This window comes from Myodes glareolus, chromosome 7, assembly GCF_982192425.1.
Source record: "Myodes glareolus chromosome 7, mMyoGla1.1, whole genome shotgun sequence".
Classification (NCBI taxonomy): domain Eukaryota; kingdom Metazoa; phylum Chordata; class Mammalia; order Rodentia; family Cricetidae; genus Myodes; species Myodes glareolus.
Window position 1 is genome coordinate 50,225,128 of NC_142032.1, and position 21,544 is coordinate 50,246,671.

Sequence of the window (21,544 nt, forward strand, 5' to 3'; positions counted from 1 at the left end):
ACACACTCACCAGTCTGGATTGATCTCCTCAGAACAGGAACAGGGACTCCTGGTAGTCCCAAGTTCACTTCTTGAACCAATGACTTTATTACAAAATGGTATAATTTTCTATAAAATATTATACCAAAGTATAAGTAACTCTGGAGCAGCAAGATCAACAATGATTTCACTTCTCTAGCAAATTTGACTAATAAGCAGCTGCCTTCCTGGGGAGTTCCAGTCACTAATCATCCATGCACATTCTAAATACTCCAGAAAAAAAAAACTAACCACACGTAGTGTTAAATAAAATCTAAAATGGCTGAAAGACACTTAAGTAAATGTTCAACATCCTTAGTCATCAGAGAAATGCAAATTAAAACAACTCTGAGATTCCATCTTACACCTGTAAAAATGGCCAAGATCAAAAACACTGATGACAACTTGTGCTGGAGAGCTTGTGGAGAAAAGAGAACACTTCTGCATTCCTGGTGGGAATGCAACCTGGTACAGCCCCCTTGGATGTCAGAGTGGTGATTCATCAGAAAATTAGGAAACAACCTTCCTTAAGACCCAATAATATCACTTTTGGGTATATGTCCAAAGGATGCTCAATCATGCCACAAAGATGTGTGCTCAACTATGTTCATAACAGCATTGTTTGTCATAGAACCTGGAAACAACATAAATGTCCCTTGACTGAAGAATGGATAAGAAAAATGTGGTACATTTATACAACGAAGTACTACACAACAGAAAAAAAAGTAACAAGATCTTGAATTTTCCAGGAAAATGGATGGAACTAGAAAGCATCATTTTGAGTTAGGTAACCCAGACACAGAAAGACAATTATTACATGTACTCACTCATAAGTGTTTTTTTAAACATAAAGCAAAGAAAATCAGGCCACAAATTACAATCCCAGAGAACCTAGACAACAATGAGGACCCTAAGAGAGATATACATAGATCTAATCTTCATGGTAAATAGGAAAAGACAAGATCTCCTGAGTAAATTGGGAGCATGGGGACCTTGGGAGAGGGTTGAAGTGAGAGAGGCAGGGAGGAGAACAGAGAAAAATGAAGAACTCAATAAAAATCAAAAAAGAAAAAGAAATTAAGAGAAAAGGGACTAGTGACTTTAACCTCACATAAAGGTCTTGTGATATTCTGTTTCAATATGGAAGTTTGCTTGCATGCTTTGATTGTTTGTTTATTTGTTAACTTGATTGTGGCATAGCCTCATACTGTGGTCCAGGCTAGGATGGATGTAGTACAGGTAGCCCTGAAGCCTGACTTATTTTTTCTATTTATTGTACTCTCATATATTACATACATTTCTCCCAATCATCCTCACAAATTCACTTATCCACCAGATCCACCCCTCCTCCATTTCTCTTCAGAAAAGAGAAGGCAGCCCAGGGAATTTAATCAAACGTGGCACAAATTATTGTAAGACTGGGCACATTCCTATAGCCAGAAGTTTTTCGGGGAACAGAACAGTCCTGCAGTCACATTTAAAATAATCATTCAGAACCTTAATATTAATTATAATTGTTTGGTCAGTGGTTCTAACTTATTATTGGCTAGGTCTTAGCATTTAAACTAACCTATGTCTATTAGTCTACATTTTACCACAAGGTTCAAAACTTGTTACCTCATATCTTGCTTTGCAAATGAAGAAGTTTGCCAAAATAGGTGGAACTGTCCTTCAATTTTTCTACTTCACTAAGAAATATGACAGAAACTCAAGGCCTGTGGGTTGAAGATGGATGTGCCAATGTTATAGAAGATTTTGGGTGACTGTCCAGGCAGCCACATATCTTTGTCATTTCTACATATTATAAGTTGCTTACAGTGTGCTTTCTATTTACTTAAGTAGTATTATATTCCTCTGGAGTCTTTGATGGAGTTGAAGATTAGATAGTTACAATTATAGATTTCCATACTTATGGTAAAAGATATAAGTTATAAAAGTTGATACAAAGATAAAATAGATGATAAGTTGTTTGCTTTAATTTTGCTAAGTACAAATAGAATAAATATTAAAATTGTAATTCTTGTTTGATACCTATTTTGTTATATGTAATTTTGCAATGTTAAAGTTAAAAGCCTTCCTTTTTAATTAGGCAGAAAAGGAGAAGTGATATGTGATGTCCCTCTGTACTCTGTGAATATGTGTTCCTAAGTAAAGCTGTTTTGGCCTATGGCAAGGCAGAATAAAATTAGGAGGGAAATCTAGACAGAGATACAAGAGAAGAAATGCAGAATGGAGGGAGATGTTAGTGAGTTGCTAGGGCAACAAGACATACTAGTGAACAGCTAGCACCACAAAGACAGGAGGTGTCACACAGATTATTAGAAATGGGTTAATTTATATGTAAGAACTAGCTTGTAATAAGCCTGAGTTGTCATCCAAGAAATTATAACAAATATTGAGTAGGGTTTCCCTCTGTATGCTAGGAATATCATTGGTTAATAAAGGAACTGCTTTGGGCCTATAGCAGAGCTACGCAAGAACGGAGCTCTGCAGGAAAAATTAAACTGAATGCTGGAAGAAAGAAGGCAGAGTCAAGAAGAAGCCATGTAGCCCCATCAGAGACAGAAACCAGAACTTTAGCTGGTAAGCCACAGTCACATGGAGAACACAGATTACTAGATATGGGTTAAATTAAGATGTAAGAGTTAGCCAATAAGAAATTAGAGCTAATGATCCAGGCAGTGATTTAATTAATACAGTTTCTGTGAGATTATTTCAGGACTGAGCAGCCAGGAACCAACAAGTGACCTCCCTACTACAAATATTAAGGCTCAAAATAATTTTAAAAGCAGATATGGAGATCAGTGGGCAGGAGGGGATTCCAGACAAGCAGGATGGGGCAGGACAGAAAAAGGTCTTCTGACTACACCCACGCTCATAACAAGGATACAGAGGCAATCTATTAGAGTAAAGGGTCCAAAAATCAAGCAAAAGAGTGAGAGACAGGCACCGTTCCTGCTGTTAGGAATAGCCAAGAACAACAACCTATAGGATTATAACATATATGCAGAGGACCTATATCGGACACATGCAGGGTTTCTTTTGCTACTTCAGTCTCTGAGAGCTCCAGTGAACCCACCTAGCTCATTCTGTGGGCAGTGTTCTTTTCCCCCTATCTTATTAAATTTGGGGTTATAGGTTTAAAGCACTCATCTTGGCTCTGGAAGAATATTCATATTCTATTGTTTTTGTTTCCATAGACATGTTTATCACTGTACTATTGCAAATATTTATTTCCCATGACTGTGAACCAAGGTATTGTGTAAGACCTCATGATGGTGAAGGTCAACAACTCTCCTGCAATACTGGGAAATATCAGTTTAAATCATTAGGTATTATACTATGACCATTACATTACTGTTAAAAACACACTATGAAGGGACCCAAAACTGCTGAACATACATAGACAATAAGAATGTGTCAGTATGTTATGTGTTTTTAATCTCATCAATTTTGAATGTCCAATGTTGACCAAGATTTTCTATCCCACCTGGTTCACTCAGTTGTTAAGTCCCAAGGAAATCACACAGAAGTCTACATTGATCATAAAATGATTGGTACATTAGCTCATGATTCTAATTAACTCTTATACCTTATATTAGTTGTCTATGCTAGCCATGTGGCTTGTTACATTTTTTAGCGAGGCATATCTACAGCCTTGAGCTCAGAAAAGACTGATTCAGTAATCACACATTTATTGGAAGTTATGGCTATCATGGTTATACCTCACAAATAAAGACAGACAATGGTCCAGCATATGTATCTAAGAAAATAAAATGCTTTTTTGCTTATTATAATATAAAGCACATTACAGGTATACCAAATAATCCTACAGGTCAGGCAGTTATAGAAAGGTCAAATCATACTATAAAGGATATGTTGAAAAACAGAAAGAGATGAAAGATACCCTCAGAAATAGATTGCAAAATGCTTTATTATCCTTGAATTTTTTAATACTAATGGGAAAGGAAGAACAACAACAGAGAAGCATTGAATAATGGAAAAATCTTCTGAATTGAATCAACCAGTATAATTCAAGGATGTGTTGACCTCACAATGGAAACTAGGAGATGTGCTATGTTGGGTAAGGGGTTTGCTCTTGTTTCCACAGGAGAGGAAAAATTATGAATATCATCAAAATTAATATATATTCACTTTGAAAAGGAGAAACCTATTGAAACAGAGAAATGACAGCTCATCCACAATGGTGACAATCATCCAGGTGGTAAGAAAAGCCATACAGGGTTGGGGCAGGGTTCTGATCTTATCTTTGCAGGAAAATACACATCATCAAAAATTCAAGAGACCCTGGATATTTGAATGCTGACAGAAGAAAAAATAACTATCCACTAAGGCGCATCTAGAAAACAGAAGATGGTTTATGAATTCAAGTATGGGTTACACTTACATTTACACACACACACACACACACACACACACACACATTAATATATATAAATATATTCATATTGTTTTGGAGTTGGACAATGGCTCTGTACTTCTGTAAATCCAAGTGTGTTGTTAAAAGGAACATTCAGAGTTTCTGTCTCATATGGAGTTGAAGAATAGATATAGTATTTCCTTAATTATGATAAAAGATAAAGTAGATAAAAATACTGTAACTATAATTCTTACTTGATAACTGTTTGTTATATCTAATTTTATTATGTTAAAGTTAAAACCTGTCTATTTATTTAAAAAGAAAAGGGGAAATGGTTTGGGAAGTCAATGGTGCCCAATATGTGGATGACTGCATTCACATAAAGCCTGACAGAGCTTAGGGAGCAATTCTAGACAAAAAAGAATAGAGTTAAGCACAACTCAATTATAGCAGCATTTTCTTGGGTGGGCTCTGTTGGCTAGAGGTAAGTGCTCTCATTTAAGAGAGGCTTCCTGACTCAGCTTTAGCTGTAAAACCTTGTAACTCTTTTAAGCTGTCCTGCCACAAAACACTTAAATGGTGTTGATGAAAAGCTGACCACATGCTTTTTTGGTTTTCAGATGTAGCAGGAAAAAAAGCCATGCTGTTTTAAAATGCTGGCATTTTTGGCTGTCTTGCCATGGCAAACTTTGACTCTTTCAGGCAGGTGGTCGAACTAAGTAGCATTTTAGTGTGGTTTGTGAGCACACTGCTGGAGCTAGCTTGCTGGCAGGGACCTTGAAACACTGTAGAATTGTAGCAATAAACGTGACTCTGGCCTGTACCTCTGATATGAGGCTGGAATCTCAGAAAGCTAAGAAATGGGCTGGATCTAGCCATCAAAGCCACAGCTTTAATCCTCTCAATATTGCTTAGCAAATTAAAGGCTCACGTGGTCAGAAAAAGAGAGCTATACAGTGAAGAGAGATTCGAAGATGAAGAATACTTCTAAATGTTTTACAGTGTGTTAAAATATATGCAAGCTTGGGAGAGTAAAGAAAAAGGTTAAAGTCCTTAAAATAAATAAAGAAAGATAATAGTTGAGTTTTGGTGGTACACACCTTTAATCCCAAAACTTGAGAGACAGAGGTAGGCAGACCTCTGTGAGTTTAAGGTGTGCTGGCACATGTCTTTAACCCCAGCACTTGGGAAGCCAATACAGGCAGATCTCTGTGAGTTCAAGGACAACCTGGTAACAAAGGGAGTTCCAGACAGCCAAAGATACACAGAGAACCGGTCTCAAAAAGCCAAAAATTAAAAGTAAAAATAAAAGAAATAGAGATTAAAATAAAGCCACATAAAAATGAAACATACACAGAGAATCTGGATAATGTGTATTATAATGTTATCTTTGAATTGTTTGAATGCTGAGGAAGGAGCAACAGCTCCTGAAACATATTTGTTTATAAATACTGCTGAATTAATCCTAGATAGGTATTTTGAAAATACCTTGACTTTTAAATTGAAGTCAAAAGATATATTACTTTGCAGATGGGGTTTTGCTTTTGTTTTCACAAAATGTGAGAGACTATGGACTTATTCTGAGTTAAGAAAAATAAGGTTTGATCAAGAAAGACCACCTGAGAAATCTCCAGTAGGAACAGATGACACAGATGTCTGAGTTCTACATCCAGAACAGATTAAAGACTGCTGCCTAAGATGATCAAGCCTCAGAGGATATTCCAGTCAGGACTTGATCATAATTCTAAATTTTCTTTAGGTCCCCATAAGATTATCAGCAAACCCAACCAGCAGAAAGTAGCCTGGAAAACTAAGCCCACATTGTGAAAAAAAATGGACTATAGATATATTCCTTTCTTTAGGATGTTGGTTACAAGTTGTTATGGCTAATGGTCAGGAGAAAAGCTAAACAAAGGAAATTAGATTCAGAGTTCTTGTTAAGTAAAACAAAAAAGAGGGGAAAGTGGAATGGGACAATTCTATTTTGTCAATTATATTTTAAATAAACCCTGATTGGTCAGTAGCCAGGAAGGAAATATAGGTAGGACAACAAGACAGGAAGTAGAGGTGGGTCAAGGAGAACAGGAGAATTCAAGGAAGGAGAAAGCCCATTCCTCTACAGTCATTGCCCAGCCACAGAGGAAGGAAGATGTAACTGTCTCTCTGAAAAGGATATTGAGCCATGTGGCTAACACAGAAAAGAATAATGGGCTAATGTAAGTTATAAGAGTTAATAAGAAGCCTAAACTAATGGTCCAATCAGTTTATAACTAATATAGACCTCTGTGTGATTTTTTTTTTGGTCTTATTGACCATAGGAACCGGGCAGGACAGAAAAATCAGTCAACAGTACAATGATTATATTGTAGTGAATTCACACAAGTCGTAGGAGACCAAATTTGGGCAGCTGTTTAAAATATCAATATATATTTATGTAGTGATCACATTCATTATTTTAACCCAGAGCAATCTTATGGGTGTGACAAAGAAGATTAAGAAAGATTAGATTATTATATATGCATACATGTGTGTGTGTGTGTGTGTGTGTGTGTGTGTGTGTATGTGTGTGTGTGTGTATACATAGCTGTTGGTCCAAAAGGTATTGCTATAGTACTGGCTTCTGAAGGTCCCAGTAATAAAACTATCAGATTATCAAAGAATTGGTACTGAGGAAACACTGTCTTTTTCTTCATTTTTCTTAATGATTCAAACTCCCAACTTTGTGCTAGACCTAAAGTTTAATAAACAGCAAGAAGTGATTTATTTAACAAAATTAAGAATTTCTGATCAATCTTCATAAAACATTCATTAAAGACAAAATGTGGCTTTATTTCATTCAAACAAGAATTTAGTAGGATCACCCTCACCTGATAAGTATAACAGCAAATTCAATGATAGTGGCCTGGTCCTTATTACACTACATCAAGATATTTATGAGACAAGGTTGGTAGATTCTGAAGTACAGAACTCTATCAGGAATCTTCTATAAAGTAATAGCCTTGCAATATAAGAATTTTCATCCTTGCACAAATCCTCAACTTGATACTACTCAAATGCCTATAGATAGAATAATTAAAGATGAGATGATGGCCTTTTGTAACAAAGAAATTATGTTCAAACAGGTCCTAAATATGATGGGCTTCCACTGCATCAAATCAATTGCTGGTTTCTATTAGTATGTTGTCTGTTTCAAAGATGTCTTATCCAAAGTTCCATAGACATTGGCGTGTTCCAGTAACATACATGATAGCAGATATCAGTAACTCTAACATGGTATTAGGTTGAAATTTTCTTATCGTTTACCTTGACTAAAGATTGTCTTTTTCTGCAACCTCTTCATGGAATCTTTGATTTCCTGGTTCCTCAGACTATATATCAAAGGATTCAACATGGGAATCACCACAGTGTAGAAGACAGATGCAAATCTGTCAAAACTGGAAGAGCCACCAGAGCTGGAACGCAAATAGACAAATATTCCAGAACTATAGAATAGGGAAACAGCTGTCAGGTGAGAAGCACAGGTATTGAATGCCTTAGACCTGCCCTTAGCTGAAGTGATCTTCATTATGGATGAGACAATAAAGCCATAGGATATCATGATTGGTAAGGTATTTGTAAGCCCGAAAAACATTGTCAAAATGAGAAGCAGAATGTGTGCAAAGAAAGTGTCAGTACAGGATAGATTTAACAGCTGGGGCATGTCACAGAAGAAATGTCTGATGACATTAGGTCCACAGAAGTGGAGCTGCATCAAGACACATATCTGAGATAAAGAACTTATGAGTCCTGCTGTATAGCTTCCCATTACCATGAAAGCACATAGAGATGGTGACATGATTGATGAATAGAGCAGTGGGTTACAAATGGCAGCATACCTGTCATAGGCCATCGCTGTCATGAGGCAAGATTCACTTAACCCCATCGTGGAAACAAGAAAGTATTGAACTATACAACCCACAAAACTGATTGTTTGCTTTTCCTGGAAGAAGTTGGAAAGCAATTTAGGGACTGTTGAGGTGATGTAGCAGAGGTCTATAAAGGACAGCTTACTGAGGAAAAAATACATGGGTGTGTGCAGGTGGGAATCCATCCTTATTAAAACAACAAGGGACAGGTTCCAGGTGAGCGTTGTAATGTAAAGTGTGAGGAATATAACAAAGAGCAGGGCTGTGATTTGGGGGAAATCTGAGAATCCCAGGAGGATGAACTGAGTGATTTCGGTAATATTTCTTCCCCCAATCATTACCTCTGAGACTCTGTTCCTAAAAGAAGAAAGGAAATAAGACAATGTATTGAGGACTCAAATGATATTACAACATTATCTTAGAGACGGTTTCAAAATATTCCATGAAAAGAACTGTTTTTGTCCTTGAGAAGAGAAAGTAAATCAGTGACATCACCTATGAAAGAATTTGGTGAGATGAGCGTGAGAGTCGGCACTTGGAGAAACACAACTGTACTGTTAACATCCATGGCTCATTATCCTCACAGCTACAGACATGCACCAAGAACAAATAGACATTTCAGACATAAATGGGTTGATAAGGGGTTTCCAATGGCAAAGTTTATAATTTTAATTACTCTGGAGTGAGCATACTTTCATGGTCTCTGAGAACTGATTCAATATAGGGAAATTGTTAGAGAGCCAGATATACATTGATACACATTTGGAATGGAGTGTAACCTTGAAACCTCAAGTATAAAGTAAAAACATGAAAACTAGTGGAAACCCATGTTAAGAGAAAAAGAATAAATATTCAAAATAAATATATGTTAATACTCACAAAATATACAAAACACAGTAGGCAACACTTTTTGTGTGAAAGATATCTTCTAAACCACCAAGAAATGGACAACACAATACTGATGAGTGCAAGGAATGTTCTTCTTCTCTTGTATACATTTGTCTTGTATAGTTACTCTTATGAATGTGACCTATGGCTTTCTGTCTCTCTGTCTCTGTCTCTGTCTCTGTCTCTTTCTCTCTCACTCACTTTCTTTCTCTCTTGCATCCACATTCATAGATAACTGCATAGGCACACATATATGCAAACTCACAGACATAAAAGTAAACATGCAAACATACACAGTATAAATCATTTCTAAAGAAACATACTAAAAACAATTAAAACCCAAACAAAAAAGTAAGGGTGCTATGATTTATATTTTCTTTTTCATGCATTTCTGTATTTTCCCAAATTTATATATCTGCTTTATTTAAATAACAATTTAAGATTTACATTAATGCTAACACCGGGGGAGAGAGAGAGAACGAGGGGAGGTCATGATATTCACTTCATGACTGCATATCCCTTCATCATGCTAATACTATACTGCCTCAGTAGTCTCATGTATAGGTGGTGATGAAACTGACCATCCTCTAGCACTGCTCAAGAGACTGAATGACATAAGGGACTTACAGGCAGAACTTTGTTAAAGTTAGCAATTATGCTTCCTGCCATAACCTCCCTCTAAAATGCAGTCAATGGCGGAACAAAGATGATACATCAAGGTCTTTTTGACAAAGTTAGTTCCTAAAAAAAAATGGTCTGAGACAGATTTCAATAACGGTGTTGAAAAACAGTTATTAGAATATCTACTTCTGCCGAATATTTTCAAATGCCCACTCGCTCACATTGCAGGTTCTCATTGCTGCATTTGTTTTCCTCCACCAAGAGCTATCTAGACGACAGTGCTGTTGATGGAGGACTGGAGGAGACTTTCTCCTTAGTGTTAGGTGTTGCATTCACTCACATCTGCATCCACCCACAAGTACAGGTGAATGTATTATCATCTGGTCCTACTCGACTTTGCATTTGAAACTCAAAGTCTTACTTTCACTTAATTTTCATTATGGCTTAAAAGCTTAACCATCTTTCTGATTATTCTTAGGATAAACAATGTTGTTTCTCAGTTCATCCAAGTTGAGTTAAGCTTAATGAAATTAACAAAATTAACATTTTGAAATTATGAACTCTCATGGGTAGCATTCTTAAATATCAATTTAATTGGTCAATTCAATAAAAATGACTGAAATGTTTCATTGTCTCATTGCATTTTGGTGATTTGGCAGGCACATTTAGGTATATTCTATGTAACCCACTATTCCCAGCAAAGACTGAAAAATTACAGACCATTATTCTTTCTCTTAATATCTTTTCTAGACTAAATTATTTAATGTTGTAACAGAGAAGAAACAAATGTACTCACTCTTTTTATTAGTGTTCTTTGTGTGTTCAGCATCTCCCAAGACAGTTTAAAATAGAAAATCTGTTAAAGATTTAACTGGATAAACACAGCTTATCAGTTCTGATCTAATAAGAACTTGGCCAGTTTATTAAAATGTGTTGGGAACAATAAGTTAAATACATGTTGCTGAGTGAGGAAAAATGTGATTAAAAGAAATTTAAAAGGACAGGCCAGCACTAGTAGTGTCTGCAGTGAGTTTTTCTGATAACTGCATTGCTAAATCTAGTGTCTCTAGGACCACCAGAGCTGACACTGGAGAACCATTTGAAGATTTTTACTGTCTAAGGAATTGTGCATGAGTAATCGGTCATATCAGAAGACTTGGTTTGTTTCTTACCACTATAAGTCATGAACCAAAGCAGTGCATCTCAGTGGAATATAATCTCAATCATTTCAAATATATAACCCTGGTAATCAAAGATGTAGTGCCAGCAAAAAGAGTTCCAGAGAAGACAGAAAGTTGAGATACATGGACAAGCATGCTCTGCTCTTAGGAAATCTGAAACGTAATCAATTCCTTTGTTTTTATTTAGATCTTGATATCTGGATTTTAAAATCAGTTAGACTGTATAGATAATCTCATGTAGCCCTAGCACCCTCTTATCTCCAATATTCTGAGTGGAAAAAGAAAAGTAACATAATTTAAGGTACATACTTCATTCAACAACCACCTCTCACCCCAGCCCCATGCCTGACATTTTCAACATAACATGTATTCTCTCTGAACAGCACATTATTTGAGTAAGTAAAAGGAAAAATATACAGGATGTTTAAGTTAGGAGATGGCTAGAAGAAGAGTAAGAAAATCCCAATAAATCTTATTAGATAGTGAGTCCTCCTGCAAAACTGATGGACTTTCAAGATAGTTGATTCTAACTGCAAGTCTTACCCTCTGACCTTCACCCAGACTAGAGGAAGACAGAATCTTGCCAAATGGTGAAACTACCAATATTCCAATAATTTTCCAGAAGGGGAACTAGTATATTCCTAATAAATGTTTCTGGCCATTGACCTGGCTGTCTAGTGGTGAGACAGTGAGAGAGTAACACTAGGGAATCCTCTTAAATGTGCTGTTGAGAGCCAAAGTGGGGAAAAAAGCCAATTATAGAAGATGCTACAGACACTTGCTCTCCAGCATCACGGTTGTCATGGAGATTTTTCTAATAATTACCAGCCAAGTTTGCCATGTGCATTGCTTCTTAACTTCCCCTGTGATCCTATTATGACACCAGATTGTAAGTTCACTGACCTTGGAGGCATTTGATCTCCAAAGGACACAGGGATCTTCCAGTCCCAAGATCTTCATTTCTAGAAGACAAAATTAAGTCCAGAGATGTTAAAGGAGTCTCCAAAGACAGCACAATTAGCTTATAACATAGTTTGATATTGATAAGTATGTAATCATACAATATAGAAAGCATTTTGTTTATATAAGTATGCACACTTTTTTTTCAGATATCTGTTGTGAATCAATACAGCAGCTCTAATAGACATGCAGCCAACACACATTGCAGAAGTCAAGGCAGTAAGTTATCTTCCCACTCATGACAAGAAACTGAAATTTAGGACAGAAAATGTCCTATCCTGATGACAACCTAGGGTGTTGGTATCATAAAGTAAAAGAAATTTATGTTGAGAACTGGCAAGATTCTCATTCAGTGAGCGTGCTTGTATCAAGCTTATGACTTGAGCTTTTGGGAGCAGATGGTAAGATGGAAGAGCTCTTTCTCAAAATCAGGCCTTTGTCCCGCACACACACACACACTATACACACACACGCAAACACATACAGACACACACACACACAGACACACACACACATATCATTGAGAAAATAGGGACAGAAAAACTGTAAAAAGCCATAGAATGAAAAGGCTATTTTAAAGCTGTATTTTCAGACATGACAGGGTCATTGCACTTATGAACTCATAGCAGCTATGGTTACCTGCACAGATCAAATTTCACAAATTACAGCATTGGGAGCCTCAAAGAAGACCACCATTAGTTGAAGAACTTTGGTTCAAAAAAGCTGCTGAAATAGCAAAATTCAATTTCCTGCGAGGAAGTATGCCTGAGAGCTTGCCCACACTTGGCTCTACAATTCTTCACTTCTCACATAATTATTACTGAATGGAGTCAATGGAGAACCCAAAAAGAGAATGGAGGGAGACAGGTTCTATGTGGAATGTCTGAAAGAACTTAGAGGTGGAGCTAGTGGCTGATATGATCAAATTTTATTTTTAAAGTTGTGAAACTCTCAAATAATGAGTAAGGGAGGGCATATAGGAAACTCTGGAAGGAGTAAATGAAAGAGAAATTATATAATTATACCCTCAAAATAAAAATATCTGGTGAATCTCTGAAGATAACATGGAAATGTAATGATCACATGTAGTGATAAATGAAATTAAGAGAAAAGAGACTAGTGACTATAATCTTACATAAATGTCTTGTGATTCTCAGTTTTAAGATGGAAGTTTACTTGTATGCTTTGATTGTTTGTTTATTTGTTAACTTGATTGTGGCATCACCTCATACTGTAATCAAGGCTAGGATAGATGTAGCCCAGGTAGGCCTAAAGCCTGTGGAAATCTTTCTGCCTTATCTTTTCTATTTGTTGTTCTCTCATTCATTACATCCATTTTTCCTAGTCACCCCCACAAATTCCCCCTTCCACCAGATCACCCCTCCTCCATTTCTCTTCAGAAAAGAGCAGGCTGCCCAGGGAATTCAATCAAACATGACATAAGTTACTATAAGACTGGGCACATTCCTATAACTAAGTTTTTCTGGGTCCAGAATAGTCCTGCAGTCACATTTAAAATAATCATTCAGAGCCTTAATATTAATTACAATTGTTTGGTCAGTGGTACTAACTTATTATTGGCTTGCTCTTTTTTAAACTAACCCATTTCTACAATTTTACCACAAGGTTCAAAACTTGTTACCTCACATCTTGCTTTTGCAAATGAAGAAGTTTGCCAAAATAGGTGGAACTGTCCTTCAAATTTCCTTCTTCACTAAGAAGTATGCCAGACACTCAAAGCCTGTAAGTTTAAGATGGATTTGCCAATGTTATGGAAGAATTTTGGGTGACTGTCCAGGCAGCCACATATCTTTGTCATTTCTTCAAAATTTTAAGTTGCTTATAGTGTGCTTCCTATTTACTCAGGTAGTATTGTATCCTTCTCTGGTCTTTCATGGAGTTGAAGACTAGATAACTATAGTTTTCCATACTTATGAATAAAGATAAATAAGATATGAAACTTGATACTCACAAAGATAAAGTAGATGATAAATTGTTTTCTTTAATTTTTCTAAATACAGAAAGAATAATTATTAAAATTGTAATTCTTGTTTGATACCTATTTTGTTATATGTAATTTTACAATGTTAGTGTTGAAACCTTCCTTTTTTAATTAGACAGAAAAGGAGAAGTGATATGTGATGTCCCTCTGTACTCTGTGAATATGTGTTCCTGAGTAAAGCTGTTTTGGCCTATGGCAAGGCAGAATAGAATTAGGAGGGAAATCTAGACAGAGATACAAGTGAAGAAATGCAGGATGAGGGGAGATGCCAGTGAGTTGCCAGGGCAACAAGATATACTAGTGAACAGCTAGTCACAAAGACAGGAGGTGTTACACAGATTATTAGAAATGGGATAATTTATATGTAAGAACTAGCTTGTAATAAGCCTGAGTTATCATCCAAGAAATTATAACAAATATTGAGTAGGGTTCTGCTCTGTATGCTTGGTTAATAAAGAAACTGCTTTGGGCCTATAGCAGAGCTACGCGAGAACAGAGCTCTGCAGGAAAAATTAAACTGATTGCTGGGAGAAAGGAGGCAGAGTCGAGAAGAAGCCATGTAGCCCCATCAGAGACAGAAACCAGAACTTTAGCTGGTAAGCCACAGTCACATGGAGAACACAGATTACTAGATATGGGTTAAATTAAGATGTAAGAGTTAGCCAATAAGAAATTAGAGCTAATGATCCAGGCAGTGATTTAATTAATACAGTTTCTGTGAGATTATTTCAGGACTGAGCAGCCAGGAACCAACAAGTGACCTCCATACTACAAATATTACGGCTCAAAATGATTATTTTATAAGCAGATATGGAGATCAGTGGGCAGGAGAGGAATCCACACATGCAGGATGGGACAAGACAGAAAAAAGCCTTTTGACCATACCTACCCTCACAATGAGGCTACACAGGCAACCTATTGGATTAAAGGGTCCACAAATCAAGTAAAAGAGTAAGAGACAGGAATCATTTCTGCTGTTAGAAATCGCCAAGAACAGCAACCTACAGGATTATAACATATATGCAGAGGACCTTTACCAGACACATTCAGGGTCTCTTATTGCTGCTTTAGTCTCTGAGAGCCCCAGTGAACCCACCTAGCTCATTCTGTGGGCAGTGTTCTTTTCCCCCTACCTTATTAATCTCGGGGTTATAGGTTTAAAGCACTCATCTTGGCTCTGGAAGAATATTAACATTCTATTGCTTTTGTTTCCATGGACACATTTATCACTGTACTATTGCAAATATTTGTTTCCCATGACTGTGAAACAAGGTATTGTGTAAGGCATCATGATGGTGAAGGGCAAAAGCTCCCATGCAATGCTGAAAAATATCAGCTTAAATTGATAGGTATTGTACTATGACCATTACATTACTTTTAAAAAAACATGCCTTAAAGGGACCCAAAACTGCCGAACATACATGGACAGTAAGAATGTGTTATGTGTCGTGTGTTTTTAATCTCATTAATTTTGAATGTCCAATGACTATGTTGCAATGAATTCACACAAGTGTTGGGAGGCCAAATTTGTGCAGCTATCTAAGATATCAATATATTTATGTAGTGATCTCATTCACTATATTAACGCAGAGCAATCTTAGGGATGCGATATAGAAGATTAAGAGAGATTTTAATCCTAATGTGTGTGTGTGTGTGTTTGTGTGTGTGTGTGTATTGTGGCTATTAGTCTAAAAGATATTGCTATACGTCTGGCTTTTGAAGGTCCCAGTAATAAAACTATCAGATTATCAAAGAATTGGTACTGAAGAAACAGTCTTTTTCACCATTTTTCTTAATGATTCAAACTCCCAACTTTGTGCTAGACCTAAAGTTTAATAAACAGCTAGAAGTGATTTCTTTTACAAAATCAAGACTTTCTGATCAATCTTCATAAAACATTCATTAAAGACAGAATGTGGCTTTATTTCATTCAAACAGGAATTATCACCCTCACCTGACAAGTATAACAGCAAATTCAATGATAGTGGTCTGGTCCTTATTACACTACATCAAGATATTTATGAGACAAGGTTGGTAGATTCTGAAGTACAGAACTCCATCAGGAATCTTCTCTAGAGTAATAGCCCTGTAATCTAACAATTTTCATCCTTGCACAAATTCTCAACTTGATACTATTCAAATGCCTATAGATAGAATAATTAAAGATGAGATGATGGCCTTTTGTAACAAGGAAATTATGACCAAACAGGTCCTAAATATGATGTGCTTCCACTGCATCAAATCAATTGCTGGTTTCTATTAGTATGTTGTCTGTTTCAAAGATGTCTTATCCAAAGTTCTAGAGACTTGGAGTGTTCCAGTAAGTGCATGATAGCAGATAACAGTAACTCTGGTGTGGTATTGTGTCGAAATCTTCTTATCTTTGACCTTGACTAAAGATTGTCTTTTTCTGCAACCTCTTCATGGCATCTTTGATTTCCTGGTTCCTCGGGCTATATATCAAAGGATTCAACATGGGAATCACCACAGTGTAGAAGACAGATGCAAATCTGTCAAAACTGGAGGATCCACCAGAGCTAGAACACAAATAGACAAAGATTTCAGAACTATAGAATAGGGAAAAGCTGTCAGGTGTTAAATGCCTTAGACCTGGCTTTAGCTGAAGTTATCTTCATAATGGGCAGACTATATAGCAATAAGATATCATGATGGCTAAGGCAATAGTAAGCCCAAACAACATTGTTAATATAGCAACAAAATCCTGTGCAAAGAAAGTATCAGTGCAGAATAGATTTAACAGCTGGGGCATGTCACAGAAGAAATATCTGATGACATTTGGTCCACAGAAGTGGAGCTGCCTCAAGGCACATATCTGAGATAAAGAACCTATGAGCCCTGCTCTGTAGCTTCCCATCACCATGCGAGCACTCAGGGTGGGTGACATGATTGATGAATAGAGCAGTGCGTTGCAAATGGCAGCATACCTGTCATAGGCCATGGCTGTCATGAGGCAAGATTCGCTCAGTCCCATAGTGGCAAAGATGAAGTATGAAACTATGTAGCCCACGAAACTGATCATTTGTTTTTCCTGGAAGAAATTGGACAGCATTTTTGGGAGTGTAGAGTTGACATAGCATATGTCTACAAAGGATGGATTACTGAGGAAGAAACACATGGGTGTTGCAGCTGGGAATCCATCCTTGTTAAAGCAAGAATGGACAGGTTCCAAGTCAGCGCTGTAATGTAAAGTGTGAGGAATATAACAAAGTGTTGTGATTTGGTTGAAATCTGAGAATCCTAAGAGGATGAACTGAGTGATCTCAATAATAATTCTTTTCCCAGTCAATACTTCAGGTTTCCTGTTCCTAAAATAAGAAAGGAAATAGAAATATGCATTGCTGACGACTCAAGTGAATTTATAACATTATTTTAATGAAAGACATTTTAAACAAGTAGCAACTTTATAAAACAATGCTTAAGGAATGATGTGATCCTCAAACACATAAACAGAACACTAATACACAAATAAGTATATACACAAATCAGTGAGTAGGCACACAGAGATTGGGATCATACTGTCATGATTTGTAGTTCTGGCAAATAAATAACATATTTTTATGTGATGTAATGAAATCTGTATTCCTAGAAAACTGTCATATGAAGAGTTCCTAAATAACTTTTAAGATATCATTTCCTGACATTGGTTTAGAGTTCTATTGCTGTTAAAATTTATTTGTCGTATGCATAATAATTTCCACAAATTTGTTTAACAAAGTATCTCAAAACTTTTCTGGATCATAGTGTCATGATTTGTTCTTCTGACAGATTTTGGGAACACAAAAGCTTATCTACCCAGAAAGGTTTAAAATTAATCTTCTTATGGAAGTGTCATATGAGGAGCTTCAGAAGAAGGTTGTTAATATCCATTCTTGATCCCAAATGATGTCTCATTTGCGAATATACACCTCTAAAAAGCAGGACAGTCAGAAGAATTTTATTGATTTGGCAATTCAGTTCTGATTCTGCTTGCTCTGTATTAAATTAAATTATCCCACTGGCTTCAACAAAATAATCTTGAGCATTTGCTGTAAAGATATAACAGCAGTAGTCCATGACTAGAAACTACCTGAGTTGCTAGAGCCAGCAATTCACACACAGGCTCATCCTGCACTGGAGTGAACATTGACTGTCCACTGGATTCTGGTTGCTATTATCACGATTGTAAGAGCTACACCTTGGGAGAGTGATGCCAGGTCTTCAAGTTCCTTAGATGTCTTCCACCATATACTCAGTGAAACACAATGACTCCACGAAGCTGTAGATTCATAATCAGCACCCATGCAGATCAAACCACCTGGAGACATTGAAATCAAATGAAAAACCTTATTCTTTGGACTTTTCTTGACTTTGAGTACGCAGGGTCCATAGATAGACATGAACTAAAGGGCTTTGACACAGAAAAGGCTTAAAGCAGATATTTTCTTTCTAAAATGCTCTAGAAATATTTTTGTTCTGACAATCATAATGTTAGAAGTCTCTGTTTCATAAGAAATAATACTTATTCCCTATGTTCCATGAATAAAACTGCTATCCCTCAGGAGTAAGAGCCAGTCAGTGATAGCACCTATGAAAGATGTCACAGGGATGAGCATGAGAAAGAGTAGGCACTCAAAGGAAGGCAACCGTCCTGTTAACATCCATGGCTTGTTATCTTCATAGTAACAGACATGCACAAAATAACAAATAGACATTTAGAAAGAAATGGATTGGTAAGGAATTTCAAATGACAAATTAATAATTTTAACTAATGTGGGATTAGCATTCCTCCATGGTCTCTGAGATTTAATTCACCATGGAAAAATTATTAGAGGATCCATCATACACTGATACACTCTTGGGATGAAGTGTAACCCCAAAATATAAAGTATAAAGTAAAAATACAAAAATAAGTAGAAACCATGGTTAAGAGAAAAAGAAAAAAACTCACTTCAATATAAGTTAATTCTAACAAGATAAACAGATGGTACACAACACCTTTTCTGTGGTAGCTATCTTCTAAACCAACCAGGAATGGGCACCATAGCACTAATGAGTGCAAGGAATACTCCTCTTTCTTGTATAAGTTTTCCTTGCATAATTACTCTCCTACATGTGGGCTATGTCACTCTCTGTTTTGTATCTCTTTCTCTTTTTCTTTTCACACTCACATGCATAAATAAACACACAGGCACTCATCAGCACACACACATACTCTTTTTATTAGTGTTCTGCATCTTGCCAGACAGTTTAAAGTAGAAAAGCTGTTAAAGTTTTGACTGCATAAACACAGCTTATCAATTCTGATCTAATAAGAACACGGCAAGCTTAATGGAATGTGCAGAGAATAATAAATATGCATGTATTTCTGAGTGAGAAAAGTTTGAGAAGCTTAAATGGACAGCTAGGAGAGCATTAGCTGTGTCTGGAGTGGGTGTGTCTGATAACTCCATTGCTAAAGATAATGGTTTAGTGATGACCAAAGGCCACAATGGAGAGCCATTTGGGGACATAGACAAGAACTCTTAAGAAAATTGGGAACTTGGTGAAGGGAAAGAAGTGAGGGTAAAAAGGAGGGAAGAGGGAGGAGAACATAAGAGAACTGGATGTCTGAGATGGGGGAAGGACAGAGTGGGGGAGCGAGGAAAGAGATACCTTATATGAGGGAGCCATGATAGGGATAGCAAGAAACCTTGCACTAGGGAAATTTCCAGAATCCACAAGGATGGCCCCAGTTAAGACCCTAATGATGTGGGATGTCCTTCTGTATATGTGTTGCTTTATTTGTTGATAAATAAAGCTGCTTCAGCCTATGGCAGGACAAGGCCTCTCATGAGGAGTCAACAAAGTCTGACGCATCACACTGAGCCAGAACCAAGGTCATCCCCACTGCTTCTAGGCTGAGCAAGATATCCCTCCAAAAAAAATGTCTGATATGTGAGCACTGGACTGAGCTCCCAAGGTCCAGTTGAAGAGCAAAAGGAGGGAGAAGATGAGCAAGGAAGACAGGACTGCGAGGGGTTGGTCCACCCACTGAGACAGTGCGACTGATCTAATGGGAGTTCAACAAATCCAGCTGAATGGGACTGAAGGAGCATGTGATCAAACCAGATTCTCTAAATGTGGCTGACATTGGGGCTGACTGGATAAGCACAAATGGAAACTAAGGAAAAATATACAGGATGTGGAACTTAGGAGATTGGCTAGGGGAAGAGTTAAAAAAAAATCCCCACAAATCTTACTAGATGGAGTATGAGAGATTAAGAGTCTCTGACCAGAAGACTTTGTGGGACCAGGCCCAAGTCAGGGACTTCTGTGGGAATGGGGCCTAAACCAGGGACATTTATGGAAACAAGTCTGAGTCAGAGACCTAGGCTGAAGCAGGCCTAAGCTAGTGAACTCCACAGGAAACAAGTACAAGGGAGAAACTGCTGAGGGAGTAGGCCTGAGCCAGGACCTCTGCTGTTCCAGGCACAAGTCTGGGACCTCCAAGGAAGTAGACAGAAAGCAGAGATCTCTGTGGGTCCAAGTGGGAAACTGGAACCTCAGAGGGAGTAAGCCTGAGCCAGAACATCTGCCAGAGCAGGCCCAAACCAACAACCTAGGGAGAAAAAAGCCAAAGCAAGCAAACTCCATTGGATAACACATAAACAACCCCTGGTATTGCAGGCAGAACCCTGGGAATGCTGAGTGACTTCCAGGAACATGGAGTAACCAACAGAGTGACTGAAACTGTAATCCTGACTTCACTATGAGGAGCAACCATCTGAGCCTTGGCTCCACTGACACCTGAAAAATTGATCACCAGAGTCACAGACAGCCCAACTACACCAATCAGAAGAAAAGATGAATAAACAAGGTAAGAACACACACAACACCACAAAAAGCAACACAACACCCTTAAAAACCCATGTCCATACAACAGAAAGACATGAACAACCAAATATAGAGGAAACAGAAAAAAAAGACCTAAAAATAACTTTAGGAGAATGTTTGAGGCCCTTAAAGAGTAAAATGAAAAATAAGTTCCCTCGAAGAAATGGAGAAAAAGACATACAAAAAATTAAAAGGCATCAACAAATTCCTTAAAGAAAATAAAGAAAAAGCACTCAAACATATGACAGAAATTATTCAAGATTTAAAACTTAAATAGAAACAATAAAGAAAACACAAGATGAGGGATTTATAAAAGCATAAATCATGAGAAAATGATCAAGAACCACAAATGCAAGCATAAACAACAGAATACAAGAGATGGAAGAGAGAATCTCAAGTGCTGAAGATACAAAAGAGGAAATAGACTCATCAGTCAAAGAAAATGTTAAATTTAAAGAAAGCTCAACACAAAATATGCATGAAATGTGGGATACCATGAAAGACCAAATTTTAAAATAACAAGTATAGAAGAAGGTCAACTCAAAAGCACAGAAAATATATTTAACAAAATAATAAAAGAAAGCTTTCTCAAACTAAAGAAAAATATGCCTATGAAGATACAAGAAGCTTACAGAGCACCAAATAGGCTGGATCAAAAATAGTTGAAAGGCATGGGACTGAATTAGCTATCTAGGCCAGAATGGGCCTGAGAAAG

General features: G+C 37.0%; 1 protein-coding gene and 1 pseudogene across 1 annotated transcript; both read right to left on the reverse strand.

Annotated features, from left to right (window-relative positions):
• Window positions 1–7,691: 7,691 nt before the first annotated feature.
• LOC125398035 (olfactory receptor 5AN1-like) lies at window positions 7,692–8,642 on the reverse strand. The gene has a single exon (XM_048430586.3). It carries the CDS (start codon window positions 8,640–8,642, stop codon window positions 7,692–7,694), a length of 951 nt encoding a protein of 316 aa, XP_048286543.3.
• A 7,691-nt stretch (window positions 8,643–16,333) lies between these two features.
• LOC146893578 (olfactory receptor 5AN1-like) lies at window positions 16,334–19,837 on the reverse strand (annotated as a pseudogene).
• Window positions 19,838–21,544: the final 1,707 nt, after the last annotated feature.